Here is a 17,072-nt window from a genome sequence, read left to right as displayed (position 1 = left end):
AAAACAATGACATGTCGTTTATTGAGATTCGGGAGTAGAGAACCAGTAAAGTATGTAAGAAAACCGTAAAAAAAGATTGGGGAAATACAGGAGAAAAAACAAAAATGGATAAAAAATGCAGTACAAAATCAAGAGAAATACTTTGAAACTATTTAAAAAATTCACTTATTTGCATTCTTTTCTTTCTGCGTATCTTTTTTTGAGCATAACGAGTCTCGGATCTTCCATCGGTTTCACTTTTGACAAGTTGTCTGAAAAAAGAAAAATTAACTAGTAATGTTTCCGAAAATTGAAAAAGAAAAAAATAATAACATTAAATGATGTCAACTCACTGAAATCATCCGAGTTGAATTGAATAACCTTCGGGTCAATAATTCCTATTTTAACCTTGGTTAAATATGCAGCATAGGCAGCTTCTTCAACTCCACCACTACAAACCATGAACTTATCATCGAGATTTCCTCTAATAGCATTCAAGTAGCACTTTGCTTTCGATTCACTTCGAATTCTGTTGATTTCTACGCCATGCCTTCCAATAAGCCGGGCAACCATGTTTTCTGGAACACGAACTTGGAAGATACCCGGATCATCATCCGCTGGCTGATTCTCGTGCGTGATCTCCTGAAAATAGATACTAAAACTGAAAGTCTAAAATTAAAATTAAAAACCTCAATTTTCTCGATAGCCTGCTTGATGTTATCAGTTCTTCCACGAATTGAAAAGCACGCCTCATTATTATCAAATGAGCGTTTGAAAACGATGGCAGTACGAGTCACTTTCTCGATAGTTTTCAAGTTCTCTCCACAACGTCCAATGATTTTTCGGTAGAAACTTATTGGCGTACAATGTTCTACAGTCTCCTTGAACTTCTCTTCATCGAGGAAACGCTTTGTTTTCGATTGCATCGTTTCTCTAGCCATGTGAATGGAATTAACACTTCCAGTAAGTTTCAGTGGTGCGGTTGACACATATCCGCCGATACCAAACACTTCTCTCATTTTCTCGATGATGATTCCACAGTATTTCTGAAAAAAATTTTCCCCTAGAACTAATATTGAAATTGTACATTTTGACGCCCTAAATATTTTCGAACGAGGGAAAAGTGCCTTCAAGAAATATTGGTTTCCAAAGCTTTGCATCGAAAATTGCCAAATTTAAATAATATGTACTCAAAAAATCTCACCTCAATGCTTCTGCAATTCAAATCGAATCCTCTTGTATTACGCAATTCGTGGGGAGCATTATAAAAGTATACAATACTTTCTCGACCATCATGAATGTAGTGTTCATCAATAACCATATCATCAATCATTTTTTGAGCATTCTTGATGTGCTCGGGATCTCCTTTCAGTTCGACGTATGTATATCCACCGCGTTTAACTTCCTCCAGGAAAATAAGATGACATCCTGTTGCATAGTGGATCTCAAGCAGTCGTGCCTTTACTGAAAAAAAGAAACTGTAACGTTGGATTCAGTGAGATAAACCAACCGAGAGCTCCAGAGCGAATGGAAAGAGCATGCATGGCCGTACGATCCGCTTCAAACACCAGCTCTTTCTGCTTTTTCTGATGTCTCTCGGACTCTCTAGGTGGACCACCAACTGAAAATATATATTGAAAACAAAATCAGCTTATGTCAAATCTTACAGAGCTGTGTTACACCATCAACTATTTCCTTCGAATATGACCATTCTTTAAACAACTCTTCACGTCGAGCCATATCGTCGTCGGTCAACCGTGCGCGTTTTCTTGCATCTGAAAATAAAGTAGATATTTTTCTCAAATTAATGTTTTAACTAGAAGCTTTTTCTTATAAATGCTAGCTTCCTAGTTTTCAAAACTCCAACTCACTTCGTGCAATATCATCGCACTTGTAACTGTGCTCTTTTTTGACACCGACATCCATTCCATGTTCATATTCTCTCTCCATTTCAAGACTATTGTGGTACTCATCAGACTCTTGTTGGTAAAAACGATCTTCATCAAGAATATAATTATCTTCGTCCACACAAGCTGAAATATACATATATTCTTGGTTTAATAATTATCTCCGACACAACTAACCAGATTCCTTTCTGTGACTGCTACGCTGTCTCTTTTTCCTCTCGTGACGCTTCTCAGAAGGATTGCTTATCTCATAATCATCTTCTTCGCGACATTCAGAAGAATTTCCAGATTCGTTACGGTCATAGTGTTTTTTATGTTTCTTGTTATTCTTGGAACGATGACGATGACGGTGGTGCTTTCCAGAATCTTTATCATTGTAGAAATGATTATCTTGATCAGTCTGAGTGATGTCGTAATCTTCAAAATCTTCACTATTACGCATGATTCCCATATTCACGTGCTCCATTACTTGATAACGTCCACGATTCAGTCCATCTGCATCATGATGCCTTGCCTCAAACGGAAAAGAAACTCTAGATTCCAAATTGGACGGATAATTATTATGATTGTAGCAAATGGAATTTTGGTAGAAGTTGTCGTTGTTGATTTCCTGATTGTTGATTTGACGTGCGAAGACTGGAAGTCTTCCGGAAAACCTTGGATCCTCCAATCGTTCAGAACTTGCCATGATCATTCCAGATCGCAAATAAGAATTACTACTGAGTGAGTCATCTACTCTACGATCAATTGATGCAGATTTTGCAGGAAAGTTTGGCGCCAAAAAATGTTCTTCGAAATCATCATTATCTCGCACGATTTCCATATTCAATCGTCCCATTTTTCGGAAACTTCCTCGATTCAGTCCACCTGCATTGTACTCATTTACATTTGATCGATAAAATGGTCTAGGCTCCAAGAAGGTAGGATGATGTTCGTTGAATGGAACATTTACCAAAAGTTGTTGATTGTTGAAAAGGGGTGTTTGTCTATTTATGGGTGGAACGAATTTATGGTTGAAACGAATGGGATTCTGGTTGTTCCTTCCGTTGCTGATTTCTCGACTTCTCTCTAGACGTTCAAAGACTGGAACTCTTCGCGCTTCATGATAACTTGGTTTCTCCAAACGTTCAATATTACTTATAGAAATTCGGGGTTCCGAACATGAATTACTGCCCCACGTGTCATATTTGCTACGATTGTTGTGTTCTCTCTGGACATTAATCAACGATGTTGATATTCCAGGGAAGTATGACTCTGAAATAGTGAATTGTATGTGAAGCTTGAAGAGTGTGCAACTCACCTGGAATTCGCTGTCTATAAGAAACACGCACTATCGGGTCTTTGTGAACTTTTTTATTGTAAATAGGTTTACAAATGTCTTGACACTCTGAAAATATCATAAATTTACTTGTTTTTGAATATACGAATTCACCATCATCGGAATCATCCAACTGAATAACTTCTACTGGCGGTTTTGGAGGCATAATTATTTCCTCTATATCAGAATCGGCTGAAAAACTATAATTATTGTTTAAAAAGCAAATAAAGAACCTACAATCCACGCTGGATACAAATATCGATTTGTCTTTTGTTTTGGCCATGATTCGCTCTGAAAATAGAATTATTTAAGTTTATTTTCTAAGTACAAACATATGAATTGAATTCTAGAACACGCGGATTTTGATACTTCAAAAAAGCGTTTGTATTTTCAAAAATTGTTTCAAAAGGGTTTCTCGAGAGAGAGAAAAGGAGGGAATCTGTGAGGGTCATTCTGCGTACCTCGCATCAAAGCAATGAAGTGCGCGTTTACAAATGTTTAAGTGAGAAAAATAAATGAACAAAATAAACTTTTAGGAAAAATTTTCGATGAAATTGAACCCAAAAATTAAAAAAAGTTAGTGAGTCCAAAGTATACGGTACCGACCGGTCTCGACACGAAGGATACGATTACTGCAGAATAGAATGTGCGCCTTTAAAGATTACGGTAATGTCGAAGCTTTGGAAATCGATTAAAGAAATGAATTTTTTCTCATTTTAATAAAAACAAATTTTATGCAAAATTGGGCTGGAAAAAAGACTTTTGTTCGAAGCTGCTAAAAAAAAGTATTATTACTTCACCGTAAAACGTGATTTTTTACAGTTTCTCCCACTACTCGAGGTAAATATATTTTTATCTTTCCTAATTGATTTTTAAAAAAAGAGAAATTTTTAAAGCTAGATCAGAAATGGTTTAGTGTATGTGGTATTATTCGTAGCGACAGAGTCAATACTAATGAAATCTGTGAATATTTTTTAAGTGTTGAAGAATATAAGATAATTTTGTTCATTTAAAAATACTTCGTATGCTTAATCTTTTGACAGGCTTGATTTTTGAAAAGACGGAAATTTTGGATATCTTTCATCAGAACTAGAAAATTTATTTACTCTGGAAAAGGCAAAAAAAAAGAATACAGTGAAACAACAAGCATATCAAAATATTACAATTCTACAGAGCAGATCCGGCAAACATCGACGGGAAATTAGGCAGAAAGAGTGGAGAAAAGAGGGACGATTGAGGAAAGAGAGAGAGGGTAGGGGGGTTAATGATGAAAATAGAACGAGTGACAGAGAGATTTATACATAACGAAGTGGATCAAAACAATAGGTATAGGAAGATCCAATCTTGCTATTTGTTGTTGTAGTTGTGAGTAGAATGGCTTACAGTTCCCTGGAAAATATTGAATCAATGAATTATTAGTACCTGCAGAAGCTCAGCTTATATATTCTGTTAAATCAAAACAAAGTACAAAATCTTGATATTCACTACTCACTCCGACTCGATAAATCCATTCGTGTAGACACGGAGCATGAACTCGGCTTCCTCGTTTGGTTCAAATGTTGATGGAACGACAACATAGTTGCCCGGGGGTACACGGAAGCGGCCAGTCATCTGAAAATTTGGTTTTTAAAATTTAATTTTGAAGATAGAAAATTACCTCTCTTAAATTGATGAAAGCGGCCGATCTCATCGCGGATTTGTTGGCAGCGAAGAACTGTTTACTCAGTCGACCACGGTTATTTCCGGCCTGAATAGTATGTAATTTTATAAAGCTTGAAAAAATCTTTGGTTCGGACGAACACAGAGACAGAAAATACAATTTTCTTTCAAATGACTGCATTTTTCTGTTATTTGATACGTTTCACACATCCAATAGTAAACAACAAAACATAAATATTGGTTAGATAATGTCAAAAAATCAGCACGTGTACTTCAACAATAAAACAATACACACTAAACAAAGTGGGTGAGGTTCACTGAATGTGGGTTATTTTGAACTAGAAACGACGTGATTTGGACAATTTTACCGGTTTCACAAGATTTTCAATTAGCCAACTTACATTGTTCATCTGTAAATTTTTAGCGTATTTAAAAGGTTTAAAAATTTTTTAGTAGTTTTAGGGGAAAGTTAAGTTTTCAAATGTTCCAACTATTCTATTTAAAGTTGAGGTTTTCTAGAATTGTCGTAAATTTCAGGCCAAATCCTGTTTTTTCTTCAAAATAACAATAGTCTCACGTCATAGACAGCAAATCCAATTGGCACGTTGTCAAGTCCATCTTGTTTCAGATTACGTCTTAAAAATTGGAAAAATAAAAATGATTTCCCTATCTGGTGGCGCTACCTGTATTTTTGCAAAACGGCGAATATTACAGTGCAGAGTTCATCATCATCATCAGGATCCGAATCGGTAAGTTGAACTCGGAATTGTGGATTGTTGGCGAAAGTGTCTGAATTGAAAATTGAAAATATTTGTAGATGAATATTTACTTACTGATGTAATTCCTGCATCCTCCAGCTGTTTGATTTCTAACCCATGCACCATCATGAGTATTTGCAGCCCAAACCATTCCAGCGGCCTTGACACCAGTCATTTGATAGACTTCATCCATAACATCTGGTCCAAGATTGCAAATTTCCATTTTCTCGAAATTCCTCATAAAATCATCAAATGACATCCAAAACTCTCCATCATGATCGAATTTCAGTCCCATATCTTGTTTTACAGAATCTGGAACACTTCGCCATTCGCGTGAATTGTCTGACCATGGTCCATTCCATTCCTGTTCATTTCCCCATGGATTACGGATTCGAAGAATGCAAGTTTGTCCATTTGGTCCGTCAACAATTCGGCATCCGGTAATTGAATAGGCGTGTCCTTTCACTAAACCATTCGACATTTTTGCTTCCCAAACATTTGGATCGGCTTCGATGGAGCAACCGAATAGGGATCCCATCTCGAATCTGAAATTTTGTTAATACATGGACGCTAAAATTTGCGCAAAAAATACGGTAATCGGTCTCGACACGACAACTTTTTGTCGAATATAAATAGGGGATCACTTTTAAAGAGTACTTTACTTTCAAGATTTTATTTTTGTGGAATTTTTTATCGATTTTTCATAGTTTGTGTGTTCTTAATTGTTTTATTTCTGTTTCTAACAAAAAACTATGCAAAATCAATGAAAATTCGGCATCAACGAAAGTTTGAAACTACAGTACTCATTAAAGGCGCACAGACATTCATAATTAACAAAAATTGTCGCGTCGAGACCGGGTACTGTAGTTTGGCACAACTCGTTTTTGGATAATAATGTAAATTAGACTTTAATCCCTACCCTCTCATCATCATTTGCATCAAGTTTCTTGGTGGGTTTTTGAGGTCGATAAACTCGGTGAGTCCTCCAGTCATGTCCTCAAGTGCTTCAGATGTGGTACCTCCCTTGAGAGCCTCGTATGATCCGAACAATCTTGAAAATTAATTAACTAGTTTATTCCTTCATAAATGTCGGTCAAAAGTCCGAACTTACTTTGCATATGCCTTCTCTAAAAGTGCACTCCAGAACTCATTATTACTAGCAGAATGCATATAGAGAAGCTCGCCGTTACTCGTTGGTAATCTGTCGTCAATAACAACATCCACCCATTTTCCGTACTGCCAGAATTGGAAATGGAAGATTCCAGCGTAGTTTTCAGTGAAAGATTGATCTGGTGGAACCACACGATAGAAGAGCTCATCCTTGAGAGTTAAATTGGCTGCAGCAGCCAAGAGCCAACAATCTCCGAGTTCTCCCTGAAAGAATATATAATTTTAATAGTACATTTCAAATATTAAAAATTCTGAAAATAATCCAAGAGCTAACCTGAATAACATCAAATCTCGAGTGACCCTCTGTAATCAGTTGTGGCTCTCTTGTGATTTCTCCAGGACGAAGCCATTCTACACGTTTTGGTGGACGTTTCGAGAAGAATAACGAACTATCATTGGCCAAGAATTGTGGATCCTCGAATAGTCGTTTGCTCTGAATTTATTATTTTAAAAATGATATGTTTTGAACACTCACCTCAAGACATTGATCTCTGAGCTCATAGAAGTCTTGTGGTTCGGTAGTTGGTCTTGGTGAAATAGGGCTTGGACCACTTCCACCACCTCCTCTATCTGGATCTGGTCCTGGACGAACGAATGGATCAACATCCCTACGGAACTTTCCAGAAATAATATTGTCCAGAATAACTTTTCCGATATTTCCAAGAGAATTATCTTTTCCACCAAGTCCCATAATCACATTTCCAGCGACAGCTCCAATGATTCTGCCTGTACCCGGATCAACGCCGAGGAATCTGTGAGCAGCTTCTCCAATGAGATTTCCGATAACATTCACCATTCCACCGTTGAGATTATTCGGGTTCACATTTCCACCTCCACCATTGTACTGGCCACCGCCTCCTCCGCCAATGAGAGATCCGATTCCTCCGAGGATATCTCCGAAGCCTCCTCCACCACCGCCTAAAATTTTTCAAATTATTCAAAGTATATTAATAAATGTTCTATACCTTGTCTCTGGCCACCACCACCACCACCTCCCATACTGTTGATGAGTCCACCGATATCATTGAAGTTAAAGCCACCGCCTCCGCCGCCTCCTTGATTTCCACCACCACCGCCGTAGTTACCACCTCCGCCTAAAATATTACTCTAGCTTGAATTTCATGGGTGCCACATTTGTGTAGATAGTTCAGAAATGAAATACAATTAGATGTGATAAATAAGTGTCAATAAGATCTATAAATGTTCTGATCATCAGCTCTATTAACTATTAAAATATTAACACAACATTTATGATACTACATGCACACTACAATCCTAATGCATACCACCACCACCAATAAGTGATCCGACCAAGCTTCCGATGTTGTTTCCACCACCGCCACCGCCACTGCCGCCTCCGCCTAAATTTCACACGAAATATCACAGCAAACATGCAAAATATTGCATTTTTAAAGGAAAATCACGAATCATCAGTCAAAAGCGAATTAACAGGAGAATTTAAAAGTCTAAAGCTTCTTTCAAAATAGCCATATTTTTCAAATCAAATTTTGGAAATGAGTGGTGTTGTTAGTATTTAAGTGAGTGTTGGTGAGTGCGTAGAAGCTTAACTTATTGTATTTTCAAACTCTCAGACCGTAATTTTGCCCTCCGCCGCCTCTTTGTCCACCGCCGCCACCTCCGCCGCTCAAAAGTCCCCCAAGAATGTCTCCGAACCCTCCGCCACCGCCAGATCCACCTCCACCACCAAAATTGTTATTTGGTGGCGGCTGTTGTCGACCTCCACCTGATTTTTAACATAAGTTGATGAATTTGTGCTATGAGCGTGGAATTGCGCTATTTTCAAGAAAAAAGCTTGAAGATTGGTGAACAATTACGGAACAAAAGACAAAGAAGCTTCACATTCCCAGACGTCCAAGAATGAAAAACTAGAAAAAAAACCGAGGATAATAAATTACAGACCATGTTCAGAAAATTTGAGAAAATGATTAAGCTAATTATATAATCAAATCTATAGAAAGCACAAAACAGCAAATAAAAAAAACACAAACGCTACCATAGTTATCCTGCTCCTTCTTTCCTTTCCTATTCACCACATTATCGAATATTCCTCCAATCAAGTCTTTCGCCATGTCTCGTTTCCTTTTTTGTTGATCTCCGCTGTTCCCATTCCCGCCTTGATCGTAGTTCGAACCTATGGATTACTGTAGCAGCAAATGGGATTACGATAACATGGACAACATATAAGGTGTGAGAAAAAATTCACTGATCTAAGCCACACGGTGATGTTTTGAGTGAATCTAAATGTTTTCTAACACAAAAAAAGGAACTTGAATTTTTAGGGAATTTTTGTCTGACAATTTTGAAAATAAAAATACCTCCACCGAATCCTCCATTTCCACCACCGAAACCTCCGCCTCCGCCGCCGCCTCCTCCGCCGCCTCCACCTCCGAAGAAGTTACTGGCAAGGCCTCCAAGGATATCACCACCGGCGCCACCGACCTGTGAGATAATTAGTTTTAGGTTGCAATTAAATTTCAACATGTCTATGTAGCAAATTTAAAAAAAAAATATTCTAACCAAAAATTAAACTAACCTTATCTCTAATCAGGTTACCAGCAATTGATCCAATTAATCCATTGAATTCATCCGGCTTCACTTCGACTTTTTGAATAATTTCTTCCTCATCGTCAGCCATTTTGATTCCGTCGGCTTTTGCTGTGAAACCGTCGGTTGTTGTCTTTTTTTGATAGTTTTCCTCCTCGTTTGAGCCTGCCGCACGATTTTCGGGGTCTGCAAAACAGAATATCTATGAATTTGAAATAAAATTTGATTTTTGTTCAACGAAAAAGTCAGAAGAAGCAGAGCAATCAGGCTCACAACATAGAGAAAAAAAAAACAAATTTTTACCTCTTCTTGGGGATACAGCAATTGAGAATGGAAACATAAAATAATTTTTAGAGTTAGAGCTTTTTTTAAGGAATGTGTAATTCTTAAAATCGATAAGCCCTTTGCGTGCTCTTTGAGCCTTCGGAGTTGGGGAGACAAAGATTAGCGTCAACTTTTTTGTGCATGCATTTTTCTGTTTTTTTTCTCATATTTTCTGAGCACGAAACAACATAAATTTAGTTGACAGAATAAAGGAAATTTGAGTTAATGGAAATAGAAACTTTATCTATTAATTTATTTGATTGTCATCAATTAGCTATCGATGGCAAACAAAACGGATGAACCTAATTGGAAACGGATAAAAATATAAATTCAATGTGACAGGGGGAGAAAAAAAAACTAGATTTTATTTTTTTGTTTCTCTTTTGGTTTTTCGGTCTTGTTTTCAATTTAATCGTCACGGAAATTGGTATTGGAGTGAGGCACAACACACCAAAAAAACAATTGCCACATTCAATGGGTTTCGAAATATAGAATATGCTCAGAAAATCAGATAAAACTAAGCAAATCGTAATTTTTGAACATGATTTTCAATTATTCAAGGATTTTTCTTTCAATTTTGTTCCGAAATTTCCCTGTATGACCTTTTGATACGGATAAAATTGTCTTTTGAAACCGAGAAAACGAACAAAAAACATTTGGAAATCGATGTAAAAGCTGCGGGGGACCAGAGTTTGCGTGTTTTGCTTTTGAAACCAATTCTACATTCCCATGAGTCTAAGCGAAGGACATGTCAACTCAGTGTCAGGAGCAGGCCGAAAATGTGTTTTTTTTTTAATTTAGAGTTCAGAAAAAAAACCACACCTTCTGAAGATACTCTGGATCACACGTAGACAACAATACAATACATTTCTTGAATTTTTTTTCATACAAATTTGACTCACCAACAAGACAACAATTGAATACATTCATTGCACCGGGCAATTCTCCTCGAGAAACGAGCACAGAATGAGCTCAAAAAGGGAGCAACAAGCAGCTCGTTTTGAGAAATGGAGAGCTAGAGGGACCAACCGGAAATAAAGGAGCACCCTATGGCTCAGAGCAGGAAAAAGTTGCTCTTTTTTTTCTCGAAACGGAATGTGATGGCAGAAATAGAGGGGAAAAGATGTTCCGCGCCGTTGATAATTGGTTTTGGTGAGGCTCCGGGGCTCAGTTGCTCTTTTTGTTTTTGTTTTCCGTTAGGTTCTATTCGCAGGTGATCGATAGCATAGAGGAAAAGGTCCCTTTTTCTTTGAAAAGAGAATAAAATTTTGTGTATCGAAGCACTTTTTTTTGGATTTATAGGTGAGTGACCAGAGAACTCTTTAGAATAAAGAAGTGGTGAGCGATTTAAAAATGAGAAAATTTCACCAACGTTGGTTGCCAATCATTCAAAAAGCCAGGGTTTGAGCTGTCTGAGCCCCATTTGACGATTATCTAGATGTTGCGGATTTACGACTTACAATTACAGAAATCTAAATCCAAATGAGGACTGTTCTTTTTTGTTTAATTTTTTTTATTTGGCTCCTAAAATATTCATTTTATTTGTTAATTTTTGTCAAAGGAGAAAAGCAACTGAAATTTTTTTGTTCTTGGTCGAAAGAACTTTTGTATACGGGAATGTAGTTGCAATTTTTAGAAACGGAGGTGTTTCAGACAAAAAGAGCCCACAAAAAACTTTTACGAGCTTTATTTATTGTTTCCACTACAAATTCCTTCTTTCGATGAATTTCGGAGTAATTGGTTGGGCTGGAGCAATTCTTATTTAACGTTCTAACAAAATCTCGACATTTGTTCGAAAAAACACAATTTTTCAACAAAAAAAATTTTAATTTCCTTATTCATCAGCGGGAAACAACAGTCGACTAATAAACCTTTCAGTATTTACTATCATCTTATTTCCTATCGCAAAAAAATTTAAAAAATCAAAAAGAAAACAAAACTCGTTGGCATGGGTAGAAAGAAAGAGAGGAAGCAAACAACTGAGAATCGCCTTTTTTATTGGCGAGCAGATGAAATATCATGAAAAAATAAGAGAGTTCAGTGAAAAAGAATGAAGAGATGCAGATGGTTAGACAAGAAAATAAAGGCGCCGGCACTCGCCAAGGTTACTTGTTTACTCGTCGAATTCACCGTACAAAAATGTGTGTATGTGTTAGGTTGAAAAATTGTGGCAAAGTTTTCAAATGATTTTTCAAAGTTCAAAACTCTCCGGGAGCAGTATTAAATTTTTGTGGGAATTTTTCGAATGAGTGGGACTAATTTGAGTTCCTAACGACATTCTGATACAAAAAGCGTTTTCCATTGTAAGCAAGTATACAGTATATCTTATCAGTTTTTCCTTATTTCTAAAAGCGAAATTTACTTCACAGCCAATTGAAGCGGGGAAAAATGTGCCTCGATAGCTCAGTTGGGAGAGCGTACGACTGAAGATCGTAAGGTCACCAGTTCGATCCTGGTTCGGGGCATTTCTTTTTGGAATGTTTCAAACTTTTAATGGCGAACAAAATATTTTGGAAGGCGCATGACAAGCGAACTATTTACCAAATCTTAAATAAAATCAAAAATGCATGTATTCTGGGTCAAGTTTTTTGAGAGTGGTAGATTGCGGCAACAAACAAATAGACACTGACGACTAACGGGACACAACACACTTTACAACTTAAAATGAAAAGGCGGGAAAATAAAAGGGGAGGAAGAAGAATTAGAGAACACAAAAAGTGTTTAAAAGATCATTTGGCTTGATTGAAACATGAGAAAATTCTTTCAAAAAGTGCACGACTTTAGAAAAAATAATTAAATTGATAACATTATAATATTTTTAAAAATAATATGAAATAAATACTGAAATTCAATAAATTTCTAGCAAAGAAAACGCAAAAAACAAACAATCAAATCAATGTTTCGGCCGACGAGTCTCGCAACGAAAACATAGCAATGAACGAATGTTGTCTGTGCCTTTAAAAAGTACCGTAGTCAAATAAAATATCAAGCCTAGAATGAGTTCGAGATTGCAATTCACCAATGATTAGATGCAGAATATAAAAACAAACATTTAAAAATTAATCACGCGAAAAAGTATATTTCCTACGTAAAGTTTATAATATTCGGTTCAATTACTTCATCATAAAATATTCAGTTCTTCGTTTTTTATCACTCAATACAAGCTAATTGAAAAGGTGAATTTATTGGATTTATTTTTCTTTCCTAATTTTTTCTAACTTGCAGCTGAATCCACTTCGATAATGTCAGAAGCACCGAAGAGAAGCGAAAAATCTGCTGATTATAAAAAAGCGGTGGCAAAACAGCGACGCATTAAGAAACTTCGCAAAATGAAGATTAAAGATAGAGCTGGTGACGTGGTTGTCAGTGATATTTCTGACGTTGAAGTTGTTGGAAATGGTGATGAAGAATCACAGGATGATTGGTTGAATGATCTTCTGAAGAGTGATGGTGATGGTGGAAAAGCCGGACCGGTTGATCCTTCGCATCCAATGGAAACCACAACAACTGATCATTCTTCACAAAACACTCTGGCATCAAAGATCTGTGCATTCACTTATGATAACTCGGTAAATTTGGATTTAGCTTTCATTTGAGTATACTCCAATCAGTTTATTTTAAAGGCTCTTCTTGGCGTTGGAATCGTCACGGTGGCCCTCAGTATCTTCGCCCGTCTTCGTAAATGATCAATAAATGAACAAGAATAAATAGTTGTGTCTTTTCATGGAAATAAGAATCAATTACAAAAAAACGAAAACGAAACAAAACAATATCTACTCATACATAAAAACAATCTCATGGAGGTTGTGATGACTACTATGGGAAAATTGGGAATGAACTGAAGTATTTAGAAAATGTTTTTCACTTCTCTAATGAATTTTCAAAATACTTCAATTCAGTATACATTACATTACAGTTTGTTGAAAATGAGTATTTACTACAGGTTTTGAAGAGAAAATAGTTTTCCAATGAAACATTTATTTGCTCTTTGCGAATACTTCCTTCATTCTGTTGAGGGCAGATCCGGCCTTGAACCACTCGATTTGTTGCTCGTTGAAGGTGTGATTCAAGGTCACTTCCACCTTTGATCCATTGGTCTTCTTGAAAATAGCCGTAAGTGGCTTTCCTGGAGCAAAACTGGAGAGTCCGACGATAGAAACATTGTCTGATGGATCGATTTTGTCGTAGTCAGCTGGGTTGGCAAATGTGAGTGGGAGCATTCCTTGTTTCTTCAAGTTCGTCTCTGAAAAAAATAAGTTATGGCGCGTTGAGGAAATAAGCAAGGTAAATTTTATTTATTTTGAAGACTAACTGACCGTGAATACGGGCGAAGGATTTCACGATGATAGCTCTTCCTCCAAGATGACGTGGCTCAAGAGCAGCATGTTCGCGAGATGAACCCTCTCCGTAGTTCTCGTCTCCGATAGCAACCCATCTAACTCCATCAGCCTTGTATTTGCGGGCAGTGGCTGGAACGGCTCCATATTCTCCAGTAACTTGGTTCTTGACCTTGTTCATCTCTCCGTTGTCAGCATTGATAGCCGTAAGGAAAAGATTATTCGAAATGTTGTCCAAATGTCCACGATATTTGAGCCATGGTCCAGCAGCAGAAATGTGATCAGTAGTACATTTTCCGGTAACCTTGATGAGGATCTTCATATCTTCGAGGTCCTTTCCATCCCACTTGTCGAATGGAGACAAAAGTTGAAGACGATCAGAAGATGGAGATACATCAACCTGTCCGCTTCCAGATGGGGCTTGGAATGTGTCCTCTCCTGGATCGTAACCCTTTGGTGGAAGGTCGAGTCCAGTTGGAGCCTGGAGTTTGAATTTGCTTCCTGAAATGATAAACGAGGTTGAGTAATGAAAAAATATAACTATTCAAAATGTTACTAACCATCAGCGGCGGTGAGCTCATCAGTAAGTGGATTGAAGTCAAGACGTCCGGAGATGGCCATAGCAGTTGTGATATCTGGAGAAGTAACGAAACCGTGAGTGGCTGGGTTCGCATCATTTCTTCCGGTGAAGTTACGGTTGTATGATGTGACAATTGTGTTTTTTTCTCCCTTCTTCACATCCTGACGATCCCATTGTCCAATACATGGTCCACAGGCATTTGCGAGAACCATTCCTCCGAAATCAGCGAAAATCTTGGAGAGTCCGTCTCTTTCAATAGTGGCACGGACTTGCTCGGATCCTGGGGTGATGGTGAAAATGGTCTTAGCCTTGAGTCCCTTATCAAGAGCTTGTTTGGCAATGGAAGCAGCACGGGTCATGTCTTCGTATGAAGAGTTGGTGCATGATCCGATAAGTGAGACCTTTACATCGAGTGGCCATCCGTTCTTCTTGGCGTTTTCTCCAAGTTTGTCGATGGAAGAGGCAAGATCTGGAGTGAATGGTCCGTTGACATGTGGAGTAAGAGTGTCGAGGTTGATCTCGATGATTTGATCATAGTTAGCTCCATCGTCAGCAGTGAGGAGATCTTTGTACTTTCTGGCTTCTTCGGCGATTTCTTTACGTCCAGTAGCTTCCAGATACTTGTACATGCTCTCGTTGTATGGGAAGACAGATGTCGTAGCTCCGATTTCGGCTCCCATGTTGCAGATGGTTCCCATTCCAGTTGCAGAAATAGAATCCACTCCTGGGCCGAAATACTCAACAATAGCTCCAGTTCCTCCTTTGACAGTGAGGATATCAGCAACCTTCAAGATAACGTCCTTGGCAGAAGTCCATCCGTTGAGCTTTCCAGTGAGTTTGATTCCAATGACCTTCGGGCACTTGAGCTCCCATGGAATATCAGCCATAACATCTACAGCATCGGCTCCACCAACTCCAATACAAAGTCCTCCAAGTCCTCCTCCGTTAGGTGTGTGAGAATCAGTTCCGATGAGAAGAAGTCCTGGGAAAGCGTAGTTCTCAAGAATGATTTGATGGATAATTCCAGATCCTGGCTTCCAGAATCCAACTCCATATTTGCTTCCAGCAGTAGCAAGGAAGTTGAAGACTTCTTTGTTGAGGTCCTAGAAATCGAAATATATTTAGGGTGAAGAAAATTTAAGTAAAATAATTTTTTCGCAAATATCACAAACCTTAGCACGGGCCAAATCTTGGGCTCCACCCTTTTGAGCTTCAATCAAATGATCGCAATGAATAGTTGATGGAACAGCTGTCTTTGGAAGTCCGGAGCTGATGAATTGGAGCATAGCCATTTGAGCGGTAGCATCTTGCATAGCAACACGATCTGGACGAAGACGAAGGTATGAAACTCCTCTCTCAATATCTTGAGTTTTTGGTTGATCCAAATGTCCATAGAGAATCTTTTCGGAAAGCGTCAATGGACGTTTCAATCTGAAACAATATATTTTTTGTTTTTATCAGTAGAAAAACTAAAATCTATTTTTAAAGTTTTTAGTTAGACTTAACGATGTTTCCTTCATGAGTTCAAAGTACTGTCACACGGCAAATATCACCTCGGCTTCAAAGTTCGACCAGTCTGGAGACTAGAGAATGTGGTCCACATGAATTTCTATGCAACGTTCAACTAGATAATTTTCATAATTTCTATTGTGACATCACAATTAATGACACCAGAAATTAGATTTTGCATCATCAAAAGTTGAAAAGAATAGTGATGTACACTTATGAAACTGTATTATGGTCAAAACGCCCTCTCACAACATGTTGACATTAATCAGAGAACAGAGATGGAAAAGATTCGACGTTTTCTTGGTTCTCTCAATGACGCTCTAACCCATCTTCTTATTACAACGGAACTCTGTTTGTTTCTCTCTGCGACCCTTGGCTTGTGACTGCGATTTGGGTGAGCTTTCACTATTCGAGAGTTAGAAATAACATAAAAGAACCTATAACTGAACTGTATGTGTTGTAATGTCAGTGGCGCACATGACTATTCACCATAAACATCATTAATTGTATGATAACGAACAGAAAGCAGTGAAGATACTTTGTACTTGACAAGCTAAACAAATTGAACTTTACACACCTGTCTTTCACAATCTTCACAGTCTGAGATAGTTTCTCGTACGGGAGGTACGACTTCGGCTCGAATTTACTGATTGCAACTTTGCTCTGAAAACAAAAGATTTATAATAATTATGCTTAGGTTTGAATACCCAGATGGACGAAGAGGAGTGAAGTGCGCGATAATGTGCAGGTCCAGCCAAGTGGCTCAACCGAAGAAGAGAATTCATGGTTTCTCCTGTAAATTACAGAACAATGAAAGATTTTCACAGAAATTCCTGTCCGACAAAGGGAAAGAAATAGAACCTATTTAAAAAAATTAAAAGAAAGGATAATATTCATAAACACAGGCCTAAAACTTAATTTGGAACAATTAAAAAGCTTTTCTCTGCAGTAAATAACCCCTCGGAA

The 17,072-nt window shown here is 37.7% G+C and overlaps 4 protein-coding genes and 2 non-coding genes across 10 annotated transcripts; 2 read left to right on the top strand and 4 right to left on the bottom strand.

Annotated features, from left to right (window-relative positions):
* Window positions 1-2: 2 nt before the first annotated feature.
* Window positions 3-3,495, bottom strand: hrpk-2 (KH domain-containing protein hrpk-2). The gene is made up of 11 exons (NM_066341.6): window positions 3,442-3,495; window positions 3,319-3,396; window positions 3,187-3,273; window positions 2,064-3,140; window positions 1,851-2,012; window positions 1,647-1,754; window positions 1,490-1,600; window positions 1,184-1,443; window positions 669-1,025; window positions 333-621; window positions 3-251 (listed from the first exon to the last, which is right to left on the bottom strand). The coding sequence occupies exons 1-11, from the start codon at window positions 3,485-3,487 to the stop codon at window positions 166-168; spliced, it is 2,661 nt and encodes an 886-aa protein (NP_498742.1). The 5' UTR covers window positions 3,488-3,495; the 3' UTR covers window positions 3-165.
* Window positions 3,496-4,287: 792 nt separating this feature from the next.
* On the bottom strand, window positions 4,288-9,542 carry clp-1 (Calpain clp-1; the record flags this gene model as incomplete). Of its 4 annotated transcripts, none has more annotated exons than NM_066340.7 (14): window positions 4,288-4,593; window positions 4,697-4,815; window positions 4,862-4,951; window positions 5,441-5,498; window positions 5,547-5,652; window positions 5,697-6,166; window positions 6,541-6,672; window positions 6,733-6,995; window positions 7,066-7,224; window positions 7,267-7,709; window positions 7,757-7,885; window positions 8,806-8,943; window positions 9,128-9,251; window positions 9,346-9,542. In NM_066340.7, 14 exons carry the CDS (start codon window positions 9,445-9,447, stop codon window positions 4,584-4,586), a joined length of 2,343 nt encoding a protein of 780 aa, NP_498741.3. In that variant the 3' UTR covers window positions 4,288-4,583. The 4 variants fall into 4 exon arrangements, with proteins under 4 accessions (NP_498741.3, NP_498740.2, NP_001367451.1 ...); NM_066339.7 differs by lacking the exon at window positions 8,806-8,943 and adding an exon at window positions 5,265-5,273 and having other exon boundaries at window positions 4,298-4,593; NM_001379816.3 differs by lacking the exon at window positions 8,806-8,943 and adding an exon at window positions 8,078-8,152 and having other exon boundaries at window positions 4,299-4,593; window positions 9,346-9,447.
* A 2,528-nt stretch (window positions 9,543-12,070) lies between these two features.
* C06G4.7 lies at window positions 12,071-12,145 on the bottom strand. Its single transcript, NR_052485.1, has one exon. It is a non-coding gene; the product is annotated as an Unclassified non-coding RNA C06G4.7 (non-coding RNA).
* C06G4.t1 lies at window positions 12,073-12,145 on the top strand. The gene has a single exon. It is a non-coding gene; the product is annotated as a tRNA-Phe (tRNA).
* A 658-nt stretch (window positions 12,146-12,803) lies between these two features.
* On the top strand, window positions 12,804-13,400 carry C06G4.4 (uncharacterized protein). Its single transcript, NM_066338.4, has 3 exons — window positions 12,804-12,856; window positions 12,906-13,249; window positions 13,304-13,400. Exons 2-3 carry the CDS (start codon window positions 12,923-12,925, stop codon window positions 13,364-13,366), a joined length of 390 nt encoding a protein of 129 aa, NP_498739.1. The 5' UTR covers window positions 12,804-12,856; window positions 12,906-12,922; the 3' UTR covers window positions 13,367-13,400.
* Window positions 13,261-16,899, bottom strand: aco-2 (putative aconitate hydratase, mitochondrial). Of its 2 annotated transcripts, NM_171200.5 has the most exons (6): window positions 16,814-16,899; window positions 16,684-16,769; window positions 15,770-16,028; window positions 14,578-15,700; window positions 13,997-14,518; window positions 13,261-13,923 (listed from the first exon to the last, which is right to left on the bottom strand). In NM_171200.5, the coding sequence occupies exons 1-6, from the start codon at window positions 16,889-16,891 to the stop codon at window positions 13,658-13,660; spliced, it is 2,334 nt and encodes a 777-aa protein (NP_741235.1). In that variant the 5' UTR covers window positions 16,892-16,899; the 3' UTR covers window positions 13,261-13,657. The 2 variants fall into 2 exon arrangements, with proteins under 2 accessions (NP_741235.1, NP_498738.2); NM_066337.8 differs by lacking the exon at window positions 16,814-16,899 and having other exon boundaries at window positions 13,387-13,923; window positions 16,684-16,775.
* Window positions 16,900-17,072: the final 173 nt, after the last annotated feature.

This window comes from Caenorhabditis elegans, chromosome III (assembly GCF_000002985.6).
Source record: "Caenorhabditis elegans chromosome III".
NCBI lineage: Eukaryota > Metazoa > Nematoda > Chromadorea > Rhabditida > Rhabditidae > Caenorhabditis > Caenorhabditis elegans.
Note: the sequence above shows the minus strand (reverse complement) of the source record. Positions and strands in the feature narration are given on the sequence as shown.